The sequence below is a fragment of the Salvia splendens genome, chromosome 22, assembly GCF_004379255.2.
Source record: "Salvia splendens isolate huo1 chromosome 22, SspV2, whole genome shotgun sequence".
Classification (NCBI taxonomy): Eukaryota; Viridiplantae; Streptophyta; class Magnoliopsida; order Lamiales; family Lamiaceae; genus Salvia; species Salvia splendens.
Genome location: NC_056053.1, coordinates 8,107,310 through 8,126,495, shown reverse-complemented (window position 1 = coordinate 8,126,495; position 19,186 = coordinate 8,107,310). Strand labels below are relative to the sequence as shown.

At 38.9% G+C, this 19,186-nt stretch overlaps 1 protein-coding gene across 6 annotated transcripts; it reads right to left on the bottom strand.

Annotated features, from left to right (window-relative positions):
* Positions 1-3,015: 3,015 nt before the first annotated feature.
* Positions 3,016-6,008, bottom strand: LOC121787713 (secretion-regulating guanine nucleotide exchange factor). 6 transcript variants are annotated; one of them, XR_006047528.1, is made up of 6 exons: positions 5,648-6,008; positions 4,993-5,230; positions 4,571-4,889; positions 3,760-4,487; positions 3,560-3,637; positions 3,016-3,426 (listed from the first exon to the last, which is right to left on the bottom strand). XR_006047528.1 is itself a non-coding variant. In XM_042186530.1 (4 exons), exons 1-4 carry the CDS (start codon positions 5,959-5,961, stop codon positions 4,012-4,014), a joined length of 1,347 nt encoding a protein of 448 aa, XP_042042464.1. In that variant the 5' UTR covers positions 5,962-6,008; the 3' UTR covers positions 3,016-4,011. The 6 variants fall into 6 exon arrangements, 3 of the variants coding, with proteins under 3 accessions (XP_042042464.1, XP_042042465.1, XP_042042466.1); XR_006047526.1 differs by having other exon boundaries at positions 3,560-4,487; XR_006047527.1 differs by having other exon boundaries at positions 3,016-3,637.
* Between the last annotated feature and the right edge of the window lie 13,178 nt (positions 6,009-19,186).

The following is a 19,186-nucleotide window of genomic DNA, read 5'->3' as shown; positions in this document are numbered from 1 at the left end:
TATTTAAAATAATACTCCAATAGAGTGTTAGTTAAAATATTTATTTTCTCTGTCTCAACTAGGAAGACATATTTTCTGATGAGGATTCTTAAGAATGAATTCTTCCATATTTTCAAGATACGCTGTAAATAGTATTTGAGCCTCAATTTTAAGGACAGGTGAGTCTAGCCTAAAAAACTAGACTCAATAGGGATCTGGGTGGCGAGAAAAGTAAGGTGAAAGAAGTGTATAGAGACGAACCCTCCTTGGGACCTAAGAGCTCCCACAAAATAATGAGGGCAACCCCCTACTTCCACAAAGACAAACAATTCATTGGCTCCACAACTTATGGATACACCATCATAAATGCATACTTTACTTGACCTAATCTAACAAACAAAACAAGCAACCTAGAAATAGGAATTAGATAAAATCTCACAAAGAAGATGCTCCATAGGAGTCTTTTAACTTTCAACATTCATCAATAAACTAGTGTTTAAAGTCTCACAGATGAGTATATATAGATGGGGTTGAAAACTCAAGAAAAAGCTTTAAAATGGATAAAATCGGCCAAAACAATGCATGAGCCTAACCCGTACTTTCGAAAATTTCCAATTGCCCGACCCGGACAAACTTTCTGCCCAACTTGTCAAAACTGTGCAAGATACTCACGCGAACTTCTTTCAAAAACAAAAACATTGATGGTCTTTGAAGAGCGTTTGAACATCATTTCGATAGGCCGATTGCTCTTGGAATCCAACTGCAGTTGAAACCTTTGACGTACGGCTCCCATGATCATATCATCCTCTCCTTCTTGAAAAGAACTTGTCCTCATATCTGAGCCTTCTCTTTTCATCTCATCCTCGGGAGGCCAATGAACTTTATTGGCTCCTAGACGTATCTTCTCTCTCATCCTTGGACCCTAATCAATCCAAGGCTCACGTCGAAGGACAGACTCTTGATGTCTAGCACCAATGTTCATATCGCATTCCCTTTTAGTTTATCCCAACTAACAGGATACACATCTATTGTTGGTAACTTTCTATCTCCAATTAATACACTTAACCACTTTTTAACTAACTATACAACTCTCTCTCTCATCATTTAATACTTAACCCATTTTTTTCTCTCTTCAATTAACCACATTAACCAACAAGTTCTAAAATCTCGAGCCGACTAAAAAATGAGTATTCTTAGCCGGTACGGAGGGAGAAGTAAAATACAATTATGGATAAAAATATAATAATATAAGGGCACTAAATTCTACATGAATTTCTCCGAAACTTCTATGATCAATTCAACTTCCATATTTGTTATTTGAACAATTCGACTTCCATATTTGTTATGTGACCAATATGACGCATCCGTGCATAAAAAGAGAGATATTTGAGTGGCCACAGAGGGGGCAATAAGGAGAAAAAGCCAGTGCCGGCAAACGGAAAAAATCAGCCGCCACCGCCGCCGAATGTGGGGAAATTGAAAGGCGGCGAGAAGGATGGAAACATGGTGGTTCTGGCGGGGGCAGCTAGCGTGGGAAATTCCGGTGATGGTACTTCACAGGGGTGCTGCTGCGGCGGTGGAGCCGGCTGCGGGGGTTGCGGCAGCTGTTGCGGTGGCGGAGGTTGCGGCGGCGGTGGTTGTGGAGGTGGAGGTTGCGGCGGCGGTGGTGGTTGTGGAGGTTGATCAAGTGCAGTGGAGAGATTGTGTTGAAATAGAAAAATAAGAATGTAATTAGTTAATTGAGCATTCTCGGGCCTATATATAAGGCATTTTTATTGTAAGTTTGTGGTTAACTTTTCCAAAATGTAGTCATTATATGAAATCTTTCATTCCTTCTCTCTTCGCTTTGTCGATGGTTTGTCTCTTCTTTGTTGATGGTTTCCATGGTAGTTTCTTCCTTCCTCTCTTTCCATAGATTTTCTTTGTATTTTGATTTTCCTTTTTCAGGGTAGTGATAAGTATACATAATTGTAGTACATAACTAAACTTTTTTTTACATTTTACATTGAAAATTGATTTATAAATACTAATTAATTTAAAATAAATTACATTCTAGTCATTTTGTAACAATTTAAAAAGATTTGAAATTTTAACTTAAATATTTACATATTTAAGAAATAAAATATTTTTTTTAATGAAATTTTGTATAATTATGAATCAAACTCGAAATAATTTTACAATTTAATAGAATAAAGTTTCTATATCATTTGTTTTCTATTGCTACATAATAATATAACAAATGACAAAATTAATTTTAAATTAAATTTAATTAAAAATATTATATATATTACAATTTACGTACATTTATCGGTACTCTTTCAATAGATTGTGAATTGTTATGTTTGTGCAATTAGCAAATTGAAGTATTTTTTTTTCTTCTTTTTGTTATTATTGTCGCATGTGAATTACTGTATTTGATTCATCAGTGCTGTGAATTGTGATTGGTTAGAATTTAATACTACATTACTATCTTTTAATATGTTACACTTGTACGTGGAAACCATATATAAATGGGCTCAAATGAAAAGGAATGCTGCTATGTTTGGTTTAAAACGATAGGTGATAGATTAGTGTTGTAAAAAGAGGTGATAAATACATTAATGCTTTCTCGGCCATTTTTAGTACTATAATTATTATTGCACGTGAATTCTTGTATTTAATTCGTTCGTATTGATAATGATATAATACGTGTTGTATTGGGATACCAAAGTTGATGATATACTCTTGAATTTTTTTCTTTTTACTTTCCTGACGGCGGGAGGAGAGTATTTTACTTCTTCCACACACCTAGGATTCTTGTGAAAGATGATCTATTTTTTCTTTAGTTTTGATGAATCTTTTGTGATATTCCGAAGAAGAATACCCAAAAATATTTTTTTAAGAAAAGCTGAAAATAAATTATTTCTCTTATTACTATAAAATAGTACTCCCACTGTCCTTGAAAATTTGTCACTTTTCATTTTCTGCACTCGTTTTAGAAAAATGATACTCCCTCCGTTTTTTAAAAATAGCAACTCTTTCCATTTTAGTCCGTTCTTTAAAAATAACAACGTTCAAACTTTCTATTTTAGGAAATCTTTACACCCCTTATACATTAATTTATTTACCACTTATATCATTACAAATAACACCTTAAAGTGGACCCCATCATTCACTAACATTAATTCCATTACTTTTTTCTCTTCATCTCTCTTACTTTACCAACTTTTCTCCCTCTCTCTCTTAATTTACCAAATTGTGCATTAAAACCCGTGTCGTTTCAAACCTCCCTATTTTAAAAAAACGGAGGTAGTAATAAATAGATAAAGTGGAGATAGGATAAAGTAAGAGAGAGAATAACATAAATGAGAGTTTTCTGTACATTATTCTCTCTCTTATTTTACGCTCTATCCACTCTAACTATTTATTACTCCCTCCGTTCCTCTACCGCTCCAATATCAGCATCATCTGCACCACTCGATTTTACCGATCGGAAAATATCGAACAGAGGTAAGTACTCTTCATCCCAGCAACTCGAGTCAAATTTCCATCAACAATTCAACACTACGACTTGCATTTCCCTTTATATGCTAAATTTTACCTTCGTTTGGAGATAGCGTTGAACTTGTTTCCAGACTTCCCAGTCTCGGGTAAGACAAGAAGCAGCTCGATGATAGCCCTGAACGTTGAGAGAATATCAAGATCATCCATTGCATAAAACGAGTAACTGGCAATATACAAGAGCAAACGAAAGATTTATTAGAACAATGATGCATAAATGCCGGTAGAGGCTTCTCTCACATCATTCCCGGACAAGAACTAGAGCTGCCCAAGGTTTATCGAACCGGCGTTTAAAGCGAAACCGCGAGAAATATCACGAACCGAAACCGTGAATTTTAGAACCGCCGGTTAACCGACAGTTTCACAGTTCCGAAACCGAACCTAAACCGATACGAACCATCCGAAAACCGGTGGTTCGGAACCGAAACCACCCGGTTTTCGAACCGATACCGAAACCGAAACCATGAAACAACCTCACGGTTCGGTTCCGGTTCATGATTCGTAGGTAGGTCTAACAAGAACCAGATTGTGATCAAACCCTGCAACAGCTTGCAAAACATCACAGCCCTCCAAATATTCGACCAACATAGGTTCGGCTTCATCACCAGAGCTACCCAATCCGAGCCTGCCATTTCTACCACAGCCCCAAGACCAAACCTCCCTCTTCTCTGTCACTGCAATAGAATGCACCCGTCCTCCGGAAACAGAAACTGGCAATTCACCAAGCATGTCTACAACGAGGGGCACATTCTCTGGGCCGTCTCTCCCAAGTTGAGAACTTTGGTTCCACCCCCATGTAACAATACTTGGCCCTTCTTCCGCATTGCAGATAGCTAAAGAATGCCCGAGCCCCGATGCTACACAGATAGGCCGGAGGCCAAGGTCGACAGAATGCAATCCTGAATATCCCGTCACGTGACCTAGCTGGCCATACACGTTGCTCCCCCCACTCAGAAGCGTACCATCCCCTGAAAATTGAATCCAAATCACCTTTAAAAAAAACTCCCCGTCACATGATTTGCCTGTCTATCAATCGATAACAAAGACTTACCACATAGTATTAACGAATGATCAAGCCCACAGGCGATATCCACGACTTCAGCATCGCTGACTTCTTCGATCAAAGTAGGCTCCCAGATTATAGGCATATCCGTTTCCTTCTCCATTGCTTCTGAAACCAGCTTCTCAGCTGCCTCGATCATCATACTCTTATTTTCACTCGACGATATTACTTTTTCAGAAACGGAATCCAACGGTGAGGCCTCCAAAGATCTACCAATCCTCCCTAATCTGCAATCGGCATAATAACCCCATCCGAACAATTTCCCACCCTTAGTCAGTGCAAGAACATGTCCCCAACCGAGTGAAACCTGCAAGATCATATAACCGAAAAGCAAATCAGCAAAATAACTTCACACGAGCTGTCTTGCCTCGTACTAATCATGTTAGCCGAGCTCTATAAATCAATTCTACCTTAACTAGTAAGAAGATCACCTTAACTACCTCATGCCCAAGAAGTGATTCGACCCTAGCCGGTAAGACAGCCTCGGTGACATCTTTCCCAAGACCTAGCTGTCCACGCTTCGACTTCCCCCACACCCACAATGCACCATCATCTCCAATAGCAGCAGATACAACACCGGATGCAAACGCAGATCGAACCATCACCTTATCCAGCCCTTCCACCTTTTGTGGTTTACTCCATGTCTCTCTATATTAAATATGCACAAATTGTTTTATGAAAACAATCCTAAGAAGCATCTTGCATTCAATTAACAAAAGTACTACATTGAATTGGAGCCTTGAATTCCATATCCAATGTTTATTAGTACCACAAAAATATTGGATTTGGAATTGAATCACAATTCCCATTCCTTCCAATTCCACAATTTGAAATTTGGCACTTTCACACACACTGTACACACATACATACACACACACTTCATATTAATTTCTTCAAATTCAATTCCATATATAATTTAAACCGAACAAAGGATTCGGAATTGAATTACAATTCAATCCAATTCAATTCCATTAAAATATAATTCCAATTACGTTGATCAACGAACGGACTCTGAACAAATTGGAGGTAAAAATTTGAAATTAGACAATTTGGGGGGAGCAAAACCTAGGAGAAAGCGGGCTGCGGCCGAGCTGTGACTCGTTATTACGTCCCCAAGCCCAAACATGGCCCTTGGAAGTAACGGCGAGAGAATGGTAGTGACCGGCGGCGACGTCGCAAATATCAGGCGGAAGGCCCAGTACACGAGTGGGCTCGTAGGCGTCGGAGCCCAGCCCAAACGAGGAGTTGTAGAGACCCAGTGCACCCTGGGAGTCGTCGCCGAAGCTCATGACGGTGGTTTCGACGGACAACCATCGGCAGCTCGGCCGAATTAGAGGGCCCGATCGGGTTATGAAATTTTTGTTGAGGAATCGAAGCATTGCACGAGTTGTGTTTGCGAAAATGTTGTAAACACAATTACTCTATTTCCCGGTCACATAAAAATACAGACACTGCATTTTAGTCCTTGTTACTTTATCTGCATCAATTTGTTGGTTTACCATTAAACACAAATAATACAGTAATATTTTTTTACATTAAACACTAATAATAATATAAGTCTAATTATCCACTAACATATTTTAACTATCTTTCTCCACATCTCTCTTATTTTATATGCATTAATTATTGTGTCGTCCCAAATGTCCTTAGTAAACTCCATAAATCATACTCTCTCAATCCCTCTTCTCCCTTAAAATTTTAGAATAAGGGATTTTCGATTTTTTATCTATTTTTACTGTTTTTTTCTTATTATTTCTTTCATAATATTTATAATTGACCAAATTACCCCTAATATTTCTAGAGAATTGTGATATTTTTTACTCCAATATTTTCACCCAATTCCAAATCACCGCCACCTCCACCTCCACCTCCACCCTCCGGCAAATTTCAAATTCATCTCTTAGAAAAGGTAGCCAATTTAAATTTTATAGATATATAGGTTTTAAATGCAATAAAGATGTTTAATGATAAAATGTTACTAGAATCGACAGTGAGGGGGGCTCGTCGGTCGACTTCTGCGTGCGAAGGTCTACTCCGTTAGGCAATTTGTTGATTTGGATAGAATAGAGAGAAAACAACTAATGTGGAAATAACTTACTCCTTCCGTCCTCAAAGGGTATAAATTATTTCTCTTTTTGTCTATTCCTGAAAATTATGAACTTTCTAATTTTGGAAAATTCAAACAACATGTTACCCCTATACATCATTTTATTTACAACTTATACTATTATCATTAACAACTTACACCAATACAATAATGTGGACCCCACTCCCCACTAACATTATTTCCCCTACCCTTTCTCTCTCTCTAACTTTTCCCTTTATTTATTAAAACATGTGCCGAACCCATTGTTCATTATATACACGTTGACAAGTTCCCATTTTCATATTCTAGGACCCTAGGGCGGTTCGACCTCCTATGTAAAGGGAAAGAACCACAAAAAAACCTGATATAGAGCATATAAATAAGCTTGACTCCATTCCTATTACAATAGATAACTGAAATAAATACTGAAAATATACTAACAATTGACGAAGTCTTGGTAACGAGCCTGGGCTCGTCTTGTACAACGATGCTTGCTTTGTCTCTCTAATGTTCTGACCTCTAACATGACTTCGTGGCATCTGATCTTCTCCTCTCTGGACGGTTGAGCTGTGGTGGTGTGCTTGAGTAGTATCAACTCCCCCCGGTTAGAAACGTCCTTATCCTCCAGAATGAAAGAGGCTGAGACAGCGAATAGATTGACTCCCAGGTTAGCGCCATTTCTTCATCGTGTTAGGGTTTTGTATACTAGAAATCACCTTTGAGTGATTGGATACTGTAAAACGCTAATTGTTATTTTCCAATAAATGCAACAGATTATTTTTTATCATAATGTTGTTATGTTTTACATTTAATGGTTGTTTATTGCATATTTAAATGTATAAGCAAACGTAACAAAGTCTAAGTCTTTGTTTTAGTAGATCGGTTGTGGGCGTCGTCCAATTTAAGGTAACACGGTCAGTTCTAAACAAAGAAAAATAAGAATTTCACAACCTAGATAGGCCTAGACTACCTATCGTGAAAGGTTGCAATGTCAGTCCGATTATTTCTAAGCCTTATTGAAATAAGATGACGTTGGTGTGGTATAGCACTGAATGGATCTAACAGCAAGACGAGTCTTTATGCTATCTACTGAAAGACGAGGTCTTGATAATTAATTTCTTAATCAATGTACGTTAGCATTGAGCATACGATATTGAGTATCTACTACTTTGACTTACCAAAGGTGCGGGTTTTTCGTCACCCAACGATCCAGGTATATTGGGTAGTGGCGATCATTATCTAGCGGTGCTAGGATTGCTATTACGTTGAATCGTGCACGAGGATAGTCTCGTTTGATAACATCCACAAGAGGAGCTCGAAACAAGGTTTTATTATTCAGAACCTAGCTAGTTGGAGTTTAATTACTCTATGAATAATAAATAAGAGCTTCTTGCTAAGTCCACTCTTGAAGATTAAAATATGTTAATTAATTAAGTCCATAGCAGACAATAATTAATTAATGGATGTTTCTATCTTAAGTGCGGGAAATAAATTAAATGCAATTAAAGGAAACTCGGAATACCTGTAATTTCGGATTTGGAAGGCAGTGCAATATTACTTCTGTAGTGGCTGCTTGTAATATTCCAATATAAGCTTATACTAAATTGTGGGTTCAATTTAATTAGTAAAAAGCTAATTGGGTGAGGCTTGTTCCAAATTCTTCCTTAGATCATGGGCCCAATATGTGACTTAATATAAATAGGAGAAAAGGAGACAGAAAATACAATAATTTTGTTGAGAATTTTCGTCCCCCTCAGAGAAAGAGAGAGTTCGAAATTTTGCCTCCTCCGTGAGATGAGTTCTGTCTTCGTTATTCAAGTCCTAGTACGTTGGTGAGATTTGCCCACACAAATATCAGCGTATAGTCTGGGGCACCAGTCAGAAGGTCCGAGGTCGAGTACTGAAGATCTTCACGTGGAGAAGACGCAAGCAATCATCGATTCTTGATTGAATCAACAAGGTAAATTGGCTAATTCCGTAGTAAGCATGTTTTAGGGATTTTATATGCTAAAGCATGTTTTCATTCAAGTTATGAGCATGATACATTAGATAATTACGCGAATAGAATTTGTCTAAATAATCTGCTAAATAGATCAAATTTATGTGATCGGTAAATTCATGCACGCTTCCGTTGCCAACCCCTTCAATTGGTATCAGAGCCAGTCTTTGGCTCTGATTATTTGGATTTAAATTTCGCGAAATTCATGTATGCATGTCCAATTTGATTGCGAAGCATGTTCTTGGTATTTTGTTTAATTTATTATGCATAATGAACTCAAGAACTATCGAATCAAAGAACTTGAATTGCTCGATCGTACGAGACGTGCAATCCGTCAGCGCTCGCGCCGAGACGGATCTCACCACGCGCGATCGAGGTAGGGATGTCGAGACAGTGGGAGCCAGGGAGCCACGATCACGTGGCGACGCGCGGACGAGCGAGGGCTCGTGCGCGTCGCAGGACGAGATCGTCTGTGAGGGACCATGTCCTCGAGATGATGGGCCACCTCAACCAGATTGAGGTGTTGGGAGGGACGATCGATCCCGAATCCCAGGTAACAATCATCCTTCAAAGTCTTCCCCCTAGCTTCCAGCAGTTCAAGCTCAACTTTGAGATGAACAAAAGGAATTACACCTTGGCAGAACTATTGACTGAACTTCAGTCAGCAGAGGACCTTATGGTCGAGGCTAAGGCTGCCATGATGACTTCGGCACCTCGTTCCTCTGGCTTCAAGCCTAGCAAAGGAAAAAGGAAGGCACCGAACTCAGAATCTGGCAAAGTGGCTAAGGGAAAGAAGAAGAAAAGGGCAAACAAGAAGCCCTCGGGGAAGTGTTTCAAGTGCGGAGAAAAGGGGCATTGGAAGCCAGACTGTCCTAAAAGGGGCAAGGCTACAGGTATGCACCAAGCTTTAGTAGTTGAGTCATGTTTGACTTTGACATCTACTTGCACTTGGGTTATTGACATAGGAGCCACTGATCATATTTGTTTTGATCCTGACTTAATGCAGGCGACAAGACGGCTACATGATCGTGAGATTTCTTTTAATGACAATTGCGTTATTAAGAAAGATTGTTCTTATATCTATCGTGGTATCATGGAAAACAATCTGTACATAATCACTTCTACACAATTTAATAATCGCAAATCAGAACTCAATACAACATCGAAATTTCAAAGAAATGAAAGGAACCTTCAAGTTCAATGAACGAAACGTACTTATGGCACCTTAGACTTGGAGATGCAAATGAAAGGAGGATCCATTCTCTTGTTCAACAAGATCTTATCAAAGGTCTAGAGGAGGAACCTTTTCATGAGTGTTAGTGATGCTTAGAAGGCAAGATGACCAAGAGGCCTTTTAAGGCTAAGGGCAATAGGGTCAAGGAAGTACTTGAGCTCGTTCATTTCGATGTATGTGGACCAATGTCTACGGAGGAAATAGGTGGTTTTCGATACTTCATCACATTTATTGATGACTTCTCGAAAATTGGATATGTCTATTTGATGCATCACAAGTCAGAGTCTTTTGACAAGTTTAAAGACTTTAAGACTCTTGCGGAGAAGTATCATGGAAAGAATATCAAAAGCCTACGATCTGATCGTGGAGGCGAATACCTCAGTGCCGAATTTTCGGACTACTTATCGGAGTCGAGAATTGAATCCCAACTGACTGCGCCGGGCACGCCCCAGCAGAACGACGCGACTGAAAGAAGGAATAGGACCTTGTTAAATATGGTTCGATCGATGATGAGTTATGCACGTCTGCCTATTTCGTTTTGGGGACATGCCTTGCTTTCTACAAGCCATATTTTAGACAATTTACCATCAAAATCCGTACCTACTACTCCTTATGAGTTGTGGACTGGGTGCAAGCCCAATCTAGCACATCTCAAGATTTGGGGTTGCCCGGCTCATGTATTGGAAAAGGATCCAACTAAGCTAGGATCAAGGACGGAGGTATGTTTGTTTATAGGATACCCCAAAGGGAAGAAAGGTTATGAATTCTTTAGTCTCCGAGACAAGAAAGTCATTGTGAGTACTCACGCGACATTCTTAGAGGAAGACTATGTAATGAATCATAAACCCAGCAGTGAAGTGGCTCTTGATGAGCTAACTTCTGTCACAAGTTCCATTAACCAAGAACGAGTACCAAGTGTACAAACAATTCCCGAAACTTCAACTTCTACTCAAAATATTGTAGTGCCGCGCCGCAGTGGGAGGGTCTCGCATGAGCCCGACAGATACATTGGTTTGGGAGAATCTATGGATCACTCCTCGGACAGCAATGCATTAGATCCCTGGAACTTTGCGGAGGCGCAGGCAGATGTCGATCATTGCGAATGGGTAAAAGCAATGGATTCGGAACTACAATCTATGATAGACAAAGACGTCTACGATTTGTCCGTCCTACCCGAAGGTTGTACTGCCATTGGGAGCAAGTGGATACATAAACGTAAACGTGGACCCGATGGACGAGTTAAAGTATTTAAGGCAAGACTAGTGGCCAAGGGGTATACCCAAACGGAAGGCGTCGATTATGACGAGACCTTCTCCCCAGTGGCCATGCTCAAATCGATCCGGATACTATTGTCTATTGCAGCTTATATGGATTGGGATGTATGGCAGATGGACGTTAAGACTGCGTTTCTAAACGGCGGTCTTGAGGAGACCATCTACATGGAACAACCAGAAGGATATGCCATAAAGGGCAAAGAACACATGGTTTGGAAGTTTAATAAGGCCATTTATGGCCTCAAGCAAGCATCTAGATCGTGGAACCAATGTTTCGATCAAACTGTTCACAAGTTTGGATTCGAAAAGTGCCCAAGTGAAAGCTGCGTGTATAAGAAAGTTGATAAGGGGAATGTGGTGTTCTTAGTTTTATATGTAGATGACATTCTTCTAATTGGAAACAATAAAAAGATGTTGTCATCAGTACGAACATGGTTGTCGAACCAGTTCGAGATGAAGGATATGGGAGACGCAGGATACATCCTCGGGATCAAGGTTTTTCGGAATCGAGAAAAGAAGATGTTGTGCTTATCTCAAGAACCTTACATCGACACAGTACTTAGTCGTTTTACCATGCTGGACGCCTAGAAAGGTTTCTTACCTTTTAGACACGACATCCATTTATTTCAAGAGATGTGCCCTAAAACGCCGTCTGAGATACAAGCAATGAGAATTATTCCATATGCTTCGGCAGTTGGAAGTCTCATGTATGCTATGCTTTTTACTAGACCTGATATTTGCTTTGCTGTTGGCATGGTGACAAGATATCAGTCGAATCCGGGCCAAGGACATTGGACTGCCGTAAAGAACATACTCAAGTACCTTAAACGGACTAAGGACTATGCTCTAGTTTACAATGCAACCGAGCTCTGTCCTTTGGGATATACTGACTCAGACTTTCAAGCTGATCAGGACTCGAGAAAATCTACTTCAGGATATGTGTTCACCTTAGGAGGTGGAGCCGTAATTTGGAAGAGTGTGAAGCAGAAATGCATCGCGGACTCTACCATGGAAGCCGAGTATGTGGCCGCTTTGGAGGCTGCAAAAGAGGTTGTATGGTTCAAGAACCAAGAACTCACAAAGCGAGCAAACACGTAGAGCGGAAGTATCATATCATCAGGAATATAGTGCAGAGAGGAGACATACAAGTGGTTAAGATTGCGTCAGAGAACAACCTGACAGATCCTTTTACAAAGGCTTTGGCGGTGAAACCGTTCGAGTGCCACATTGAAGGGATGTGAGTTCGACTCATTCAAGACCTCAACTCGCTTTCAGTATAAGTGGGAGAAATTTTAGACGTGAGCACTACCATTTTGTATACTCGAAAGCTGCTTTGAGTATATGTGGGAGATTGTTAGAGTTTTGTATACTAGAAATCACCTTTCGAGTTATTGGTTACTGTAAAACTCTAATTGTTATTTTCCAATAAATGCAACAGATTATTTTTGGTCATAATGTTGTTATGTTTTACATTTAATGATTGTTTATTGCATATTTAAATGTATAAGCAAACGTATCAAAGTCTAAGTCTTTGTTTTAGTAGACCGGTTGTGGGCGTCGCCCAATATAAGGTAACACGGTCAGTTCTAAACAAAGAAAAATAAGAATTTCAAAACCTAGATATGCCTAGACTACCTATCGTGAAAGGTTGCAATGTCAGTCCGATTATTTCTTAGACTTATTGAAATAAGATGACGTTGGTGTGGTATAGCACTGAATGGATCTAACAGCAAGACGAGTCTTTATGCTATCTACTGAAAGACGAGGTCTTGATAATTAATTTCTTAATCAATGTACGTTAGCATTGAGCATACGATATTGAGTATCTACTACTCTGACTTACCAAAGGTGCGGGTTTTTCGTCACCCAACGATCCAGGTATATTGGGTAGTGGCGATCATTATCTAGCGGTGCTAGGATTGCTATTACGTTGAATCGTGCGCGAGGAGAGTCTCGTTTGATAACATCCACAAGAGGAGCTCGAAACAAGGTTTTATTATTCGGAACCTAGCTAGTTGGAGTTTAATTACTCTATGAATAATAAATAAGAGTTTCTTGATAAGTCCACTCTTGGAGATTAAAATATGTTAATTAATTAAGTCCATAGCAGACAATAATTAATTAATGGATGTTTCTATCTTAAGCGCGGGAAATAAATTAAATGCAATTAAAGGAAAACCAGAATACTTGTAATTTCGAATTTGGAAGGCAGTGCAATATTACTTCTGTAGTGGCTGCTTGTAATATTCCAATATAAGCTTATATTAAATTGTGGGTTCAATCTAATTAGTAAAAAACCTAATTGGGTGAGGCTTGTTCCAAATTCTTCCTTAGATCCCTGACTGGGCCCAATATGTGACTTAATATAAATAGGAGAATAAAGGAGACAGAAAACACAATAATTGTTGTTGAGAATTTTCATCCCCCTCAGAGAAAGAGAGAGTTTGAAATTTTGCCTCCTCCGTGAGCTGAGTTCTGTCTTCGTTATTCAAGTCCTAGTACGTTGGTGAGATTTGCCCACACAAATATCAGCGTATAGTCCGGGACACCAGTCAGAAGGTCCGAGGTCGAGTACTGAAGATCTTCACGTGGAGAAGACGCAAGCGATCATCGATTCTTGATTGAATCAACAAGGTAAATTGGCTAATTTCGTAGTAAGCATGTTTTAGGGATTTTATATGCTAAAGCATGTTTTAATTCAAGTTATGAGCATGATACATGTGATAATTACGCGAATAAAATTTGTCTAAATAATCTGCGAAATAGATCAAATTTATGTGATCGGTAAATTCATGCACGCTTCTGCTGCCAACCCCTTCAGTTCCATGTAGATGGTCTCCTCAAGACCGCCGTTTAGAAACACAGTCTTAACGTCCGTTTGCCATACTTCCCAATCCATATAAGCTGCAATAGACAATAGTATTCTGATCGATTTGAGCATGGCCACTAGGGAGAAGGTCTCATCTTCCTTTTGGGTATACCCCTTGGCCACTAGTCTTGCCTTAAAGACTTTAACTCATCCATCGGGTCCATGTTTACGTTTATATATCCACTTGCTCCCAATGACAGTACAGCCTTCGGGTAGGACGGGCAAATCGTAGACGTCTTTGTCTATCATAGATTATAGTTCCGAATCCATTGCTTTTACCCATTCGCAATGATCGACATCTGCCTGCGCCTCCGCAAAGTTCCAGGGATCTAATGCATTGCTGTCCGAGGAGTGATCCATAGATTCTCCCAAACCAATGTATATGTCGGGCTCATGAAAGACCCTCCCATTGCGGCGCGGCACTACAATATTTTGAGTAGAAGTTGAAGTTTCGGGAATTGTTTGTACACTTGGTACTCGTTCTTGGTTAATGAAACTTGTGACAGAAGTTAGCTCATCAAGAGCCACTTCACTGCTGGGTTTATGATTCATTACATAGTCTTCCTCTAAGAATGTCGCGTGAGTACTCACAATGACTTTCTTGTCTCGGAGACTAAAGAATTCATAACCTTTCTTCCTTTTGGGGTATCCTATAAACAAACATACCTCCGTCCTTGATCCTAGCTTAGTTGGATCCTTTTCCAATACATGAGCCGGGCAATCCCAAATCTTGAGTTGTGCTAGATTGGGCTTGCGCCCAGTCCACAACTCATAAGAAGTAGTAGGTACTGATTTTGATGGTAAATTGTCTAAAATATGACTTGCAGAAAGCAAGGCATGTCCCCAAAACGAAATAGGCAGACGTGCATAACTCATCATCGATCGAACCATATTTAACAAGGTCTTGTTCCTTCTTTCAGCCACGCCGTTCTGCTGGGGCGTGCCCGGCGCAGTCAGTTGGGATTCAATTCTCGACTCCGATAATTAGTCCGAAAATTCGGCACTGAGGTATTCGCCTCCACGATCAGATCGTAGGCTTTTGATATTCTTTCCATGATACTTCTCCACAAGAGTCATAAAGTCTTTAAACTTGTCAAAAGACTCTGACTTGTGACGCATCAAATAGACATATCCAATTTTCGAGAAGTCATCAATAAATGTGATGAAGTATCGAAAACCACCTCTTGCCTCCGTAGACATTGGTCCACATACATCGGAATGAACGAGCTCAGGTACTGTCACGAAGCCCATACTAGGGGTCCTACAAACGCGGCGATCGTGACCAAGGGACGACAAAAATAACAACTTACAAGGATAACAGTTTACGAAAACTAAATTAGCTTAAAGGAAGAAAAACATTTTAGTTTAAAGAAGATTAAGGTTAAAATTTTACTATTAATTAGAAATGACTTATGATAAATACTTTTAAAAGAAGCAGCGGAGAAAATAAACTTTAAGAAAAACCCAATTTACTTCTAAAGAAAAACATTTAGTTTAATTTACGGAAACACCATTTTCAGATAACAATGTAAATACTCGGTTAAAACCTAACACAACCAAACATGCTCAAACACAGTACGAAAAAGATTAAAGTCTTGAGACATAGATCAAAATATAGCAGCGGAAATAAGCTTTGAAGAGATTCAAGGATAACGCCTATGTATGAAGACACAACGCATCCTAAGTTCTTAGGCGAACTCAACATCCTCCGCAACATCCCGCTCAACCTGCACATAAAGAAAAGAATATGCAGGGTTGAGTACTTGTTGTACTCAATGGGCTCATGCCTGAAAACATTTTAATATAGTTATGTCATCCATACCAGTGATCTCGAGTTTTATATGTAGTAAGAAATATCGCGAGAACACAAAAAATATTTCAAGTCTGGCCAGACAATTTATCTCCCCACTTTTCACATCAATCCATCAATCACAATCATCATATCACAGTGCGACGAAAGTGTGGCCACACTATTCGCCCACGAGACCAGCCGACTAGCAAGGACGGCTCACGATTCCACCAGTGTACACAGCCTGATAGGGTTTGCGGCCCTACTCAGACCCGAATTCGTTTAACAACACAACCATATAGCCTAACGGAGCAAGCTCAGACGAACTAGGCATCAGACAACATTCTCACAACAAAAACATGGCATGACATAACAGTTAAACCACCCTTATAACACCGCATAGTATTTTCGGAAAGTAAAGAGGTTTGAAAAAAAAGAAAGCCCACCTCGTTCGCTTAACAATTCACAATCCAACTTATGGCAACTCTCGTTTCTCGAGTTCACGAAAACACAATCACTCTTGTCAACGACAACACAAGTTAGCCTTCCACAAAATCATATTACTATGCATGTCCTATCATTTCTCTCTCATCGTTATTCTCAATTTACCCAACCCAACATTCGTCCAAAGGTAGAAAAATACACCATAATATAATTCAACGTATCACACGTGATCACATCGTTAAACACGTTCCTTGGACTTACATGCATCATATAATACTTTTAAACTTGGAAATAAGTGTCATTTTATCAAGGCCGAAAACTGGCAGAACTGCACAACAGTGTTGTAAAAATCACTATAAATTCACCAGACCTCATACGAAGCTAAATTTGAGTCACAACACGTAAGACACATTCAAGTTCATCCAGACAAATTTTAACACTGAAATCACGTCGTTTAGTCAGTCAAATCAATAATTAAACTCTCTGGTTGGGATATAAAATTCTCGCAGTATTGCGCAGTTCATTTGAAAAATTCACCATAAATTCATCCGATGTCCAATGAGGCTGAAATGTTTACACGACTCAGAAGACACTTCAAATGTTCATTTAGTTCAAGAATCACATCAAACGAAGGTCATTTGGTCGGTCAAACAGAATACGAAACTTTCTGGGCGAGAACACAAGTTTCTGGCAGAATTGCGCAGTCAACTTCAAACATTTATTAAAAATCCATTTTTCGACAAAAAGGGCTGAAATTCACACGAGACACAGAAAACACCTTGATATTTATTCAGTAAAATTTGCACATCAAAATAAGATTTTTTGGTCATTCAAACACATGTTGGAAATCAATGTCCGAACACCACAGATTCCAGGTTTCAAAATTTCGAGTTTAGGGTTTCTTCTTCAATCATCCAAACACAATTTTTCGTGCTTCTCACACATAATCATGCTTTAAAAGGTTCTCATAAACATGTTCTCATAATATCACACATCATTCACCAACCAATCATTCAACTTTACACATATTCATTCACAAACGCATATTCATAACTCATCTCATACAAAACACAAATTCCCACCGATAAATTTTGCGATCTATGATTCCTACACCCACTACATGCATGTAGGATTCAAGAACATGGTTCAAACGAAAAGAATGAGGGAAAGTGAAGCAAATATACCTTCGTTGACAAAAATGAATCGGTAGAAACAAGAAACGGTGCGATTCGTCGGAGACTCTTGAAAATAAACTTCAACGGGTGCAAGAACAAGAATTGGATGGAGGATTTTTGGAGAGATTGTAGAGAGGAAGAGGGAAAAACGTGTGGAGTGAGGGAGAGAGGGAGGTGGACGATTTTTTTGTGAGGGAGAATGGGGGCTAGGGTTTGTTTAGGTGGTATTTATAGTCTAGGGTTAAGTCCATTGGTGAAATAATTAATTAATTGTGGAGGAATAAAATATAGGCTAATAAATCAATATCCCACAATTAAAAGAAGCCAAATTTTTGAAAATTATGGCTATAAATTCAACAAGGAATTATTTGATATTTACTTGGAGAGAAATAAATCCATAATTTACGTAATAAAACAATGGATATTTCACAAACAAGGGAACATAATAAATTGAATCTCCAAGTAGGAAAGAATGGTGCAAGGGACGAAAATTTGAGAGATAATGCACAAGGAAATTATTTAAATCCTCAATTAAGCAGAATATGATTTAAATTTGGTAATCTCTTTATAGGAAAAAGGCTCCCATAAAATAGGTAACGATTAAATAAATTCCCACAAGGAAAAAAAAAGGTATAGGGGCGTGTGGCATAGATGAGGAACAAAAGGAAATATTCACATCCCCAATTAATTAGATATAGATATTAGGATGGTATTTAATTGAATAAAAGGGATTCCACAAAATAGGAAACAAATAAATTATCCTCCAAAATTTAGTGAAGGGGCCGAAAATTATTAGGCTTAAATGGCCAAGGAAATATTTTAATTCTCAATTTATTTTGGGTGAAGAAATAAAATATGACATGATTTAATTGGATTTAATTCAAAAGAAGGGAGTCAACAAAGCACCAATTAAATCAAAGAAAATAATTCATCCTCCTATTTTAAATAGGGGATTTTCGAAACTCCCAAGAATAATAGGCTAGGGTTCGAATTTCATGTAGTACAATTTAGTGATCATTTGGTTTGGAATTAATTTGGATAAATATTCCAAAACAATTGATTAAATCCAAGAAATGAAATACTATTTCAATAATTAGGAAGGGCCGAAAATTCCAATGAATTGGCTCGAAAAAAAAATATATATGCATGATCTTATTAATTATTTCCCCACATCGGAAAATATAAAATATCAAGCACTTCATTCCATATCTCTCACGACAATTATTTCACGCAATTCACCTAATCACATAAAAACAAAAGTTTCATAATCGAAATTTCAAATAACATATAAAAAGAGTCACAAAAATTTGGGATGTTACATCCTTCCCCTCTAAACAGAAATTTCGTCCCAAAATTTGTTCGTCTCACATAAACAACTCGGGGTATTTTTCTTTCATTCTATCTTCTAACTCTCACGTGGCTTCCTAGGGCCCATGGTGTTTCCACAACACTTTCATGGATGCTATCGACTTGTTTCGCAACTCTTGCACCTTCCGATCTAGGATTGCCTCTGGCCTTTCCTCGTAGCTCATGTCGGAGGTTAGGATCACTTCCGCTTGATGAATCACATGTTTGGGGTCAAACACGTACTTGTGCAACTGCGACACATGGAACACGTTGTGCACATTCCCAAAACTGGGAGGTAACGCCAAATGATACGCTACAGGACCTACTTCATCGATAATCTCATACAGCCATACAAAACGCGGATTCAACTTGCCCTTCACTCTAAAC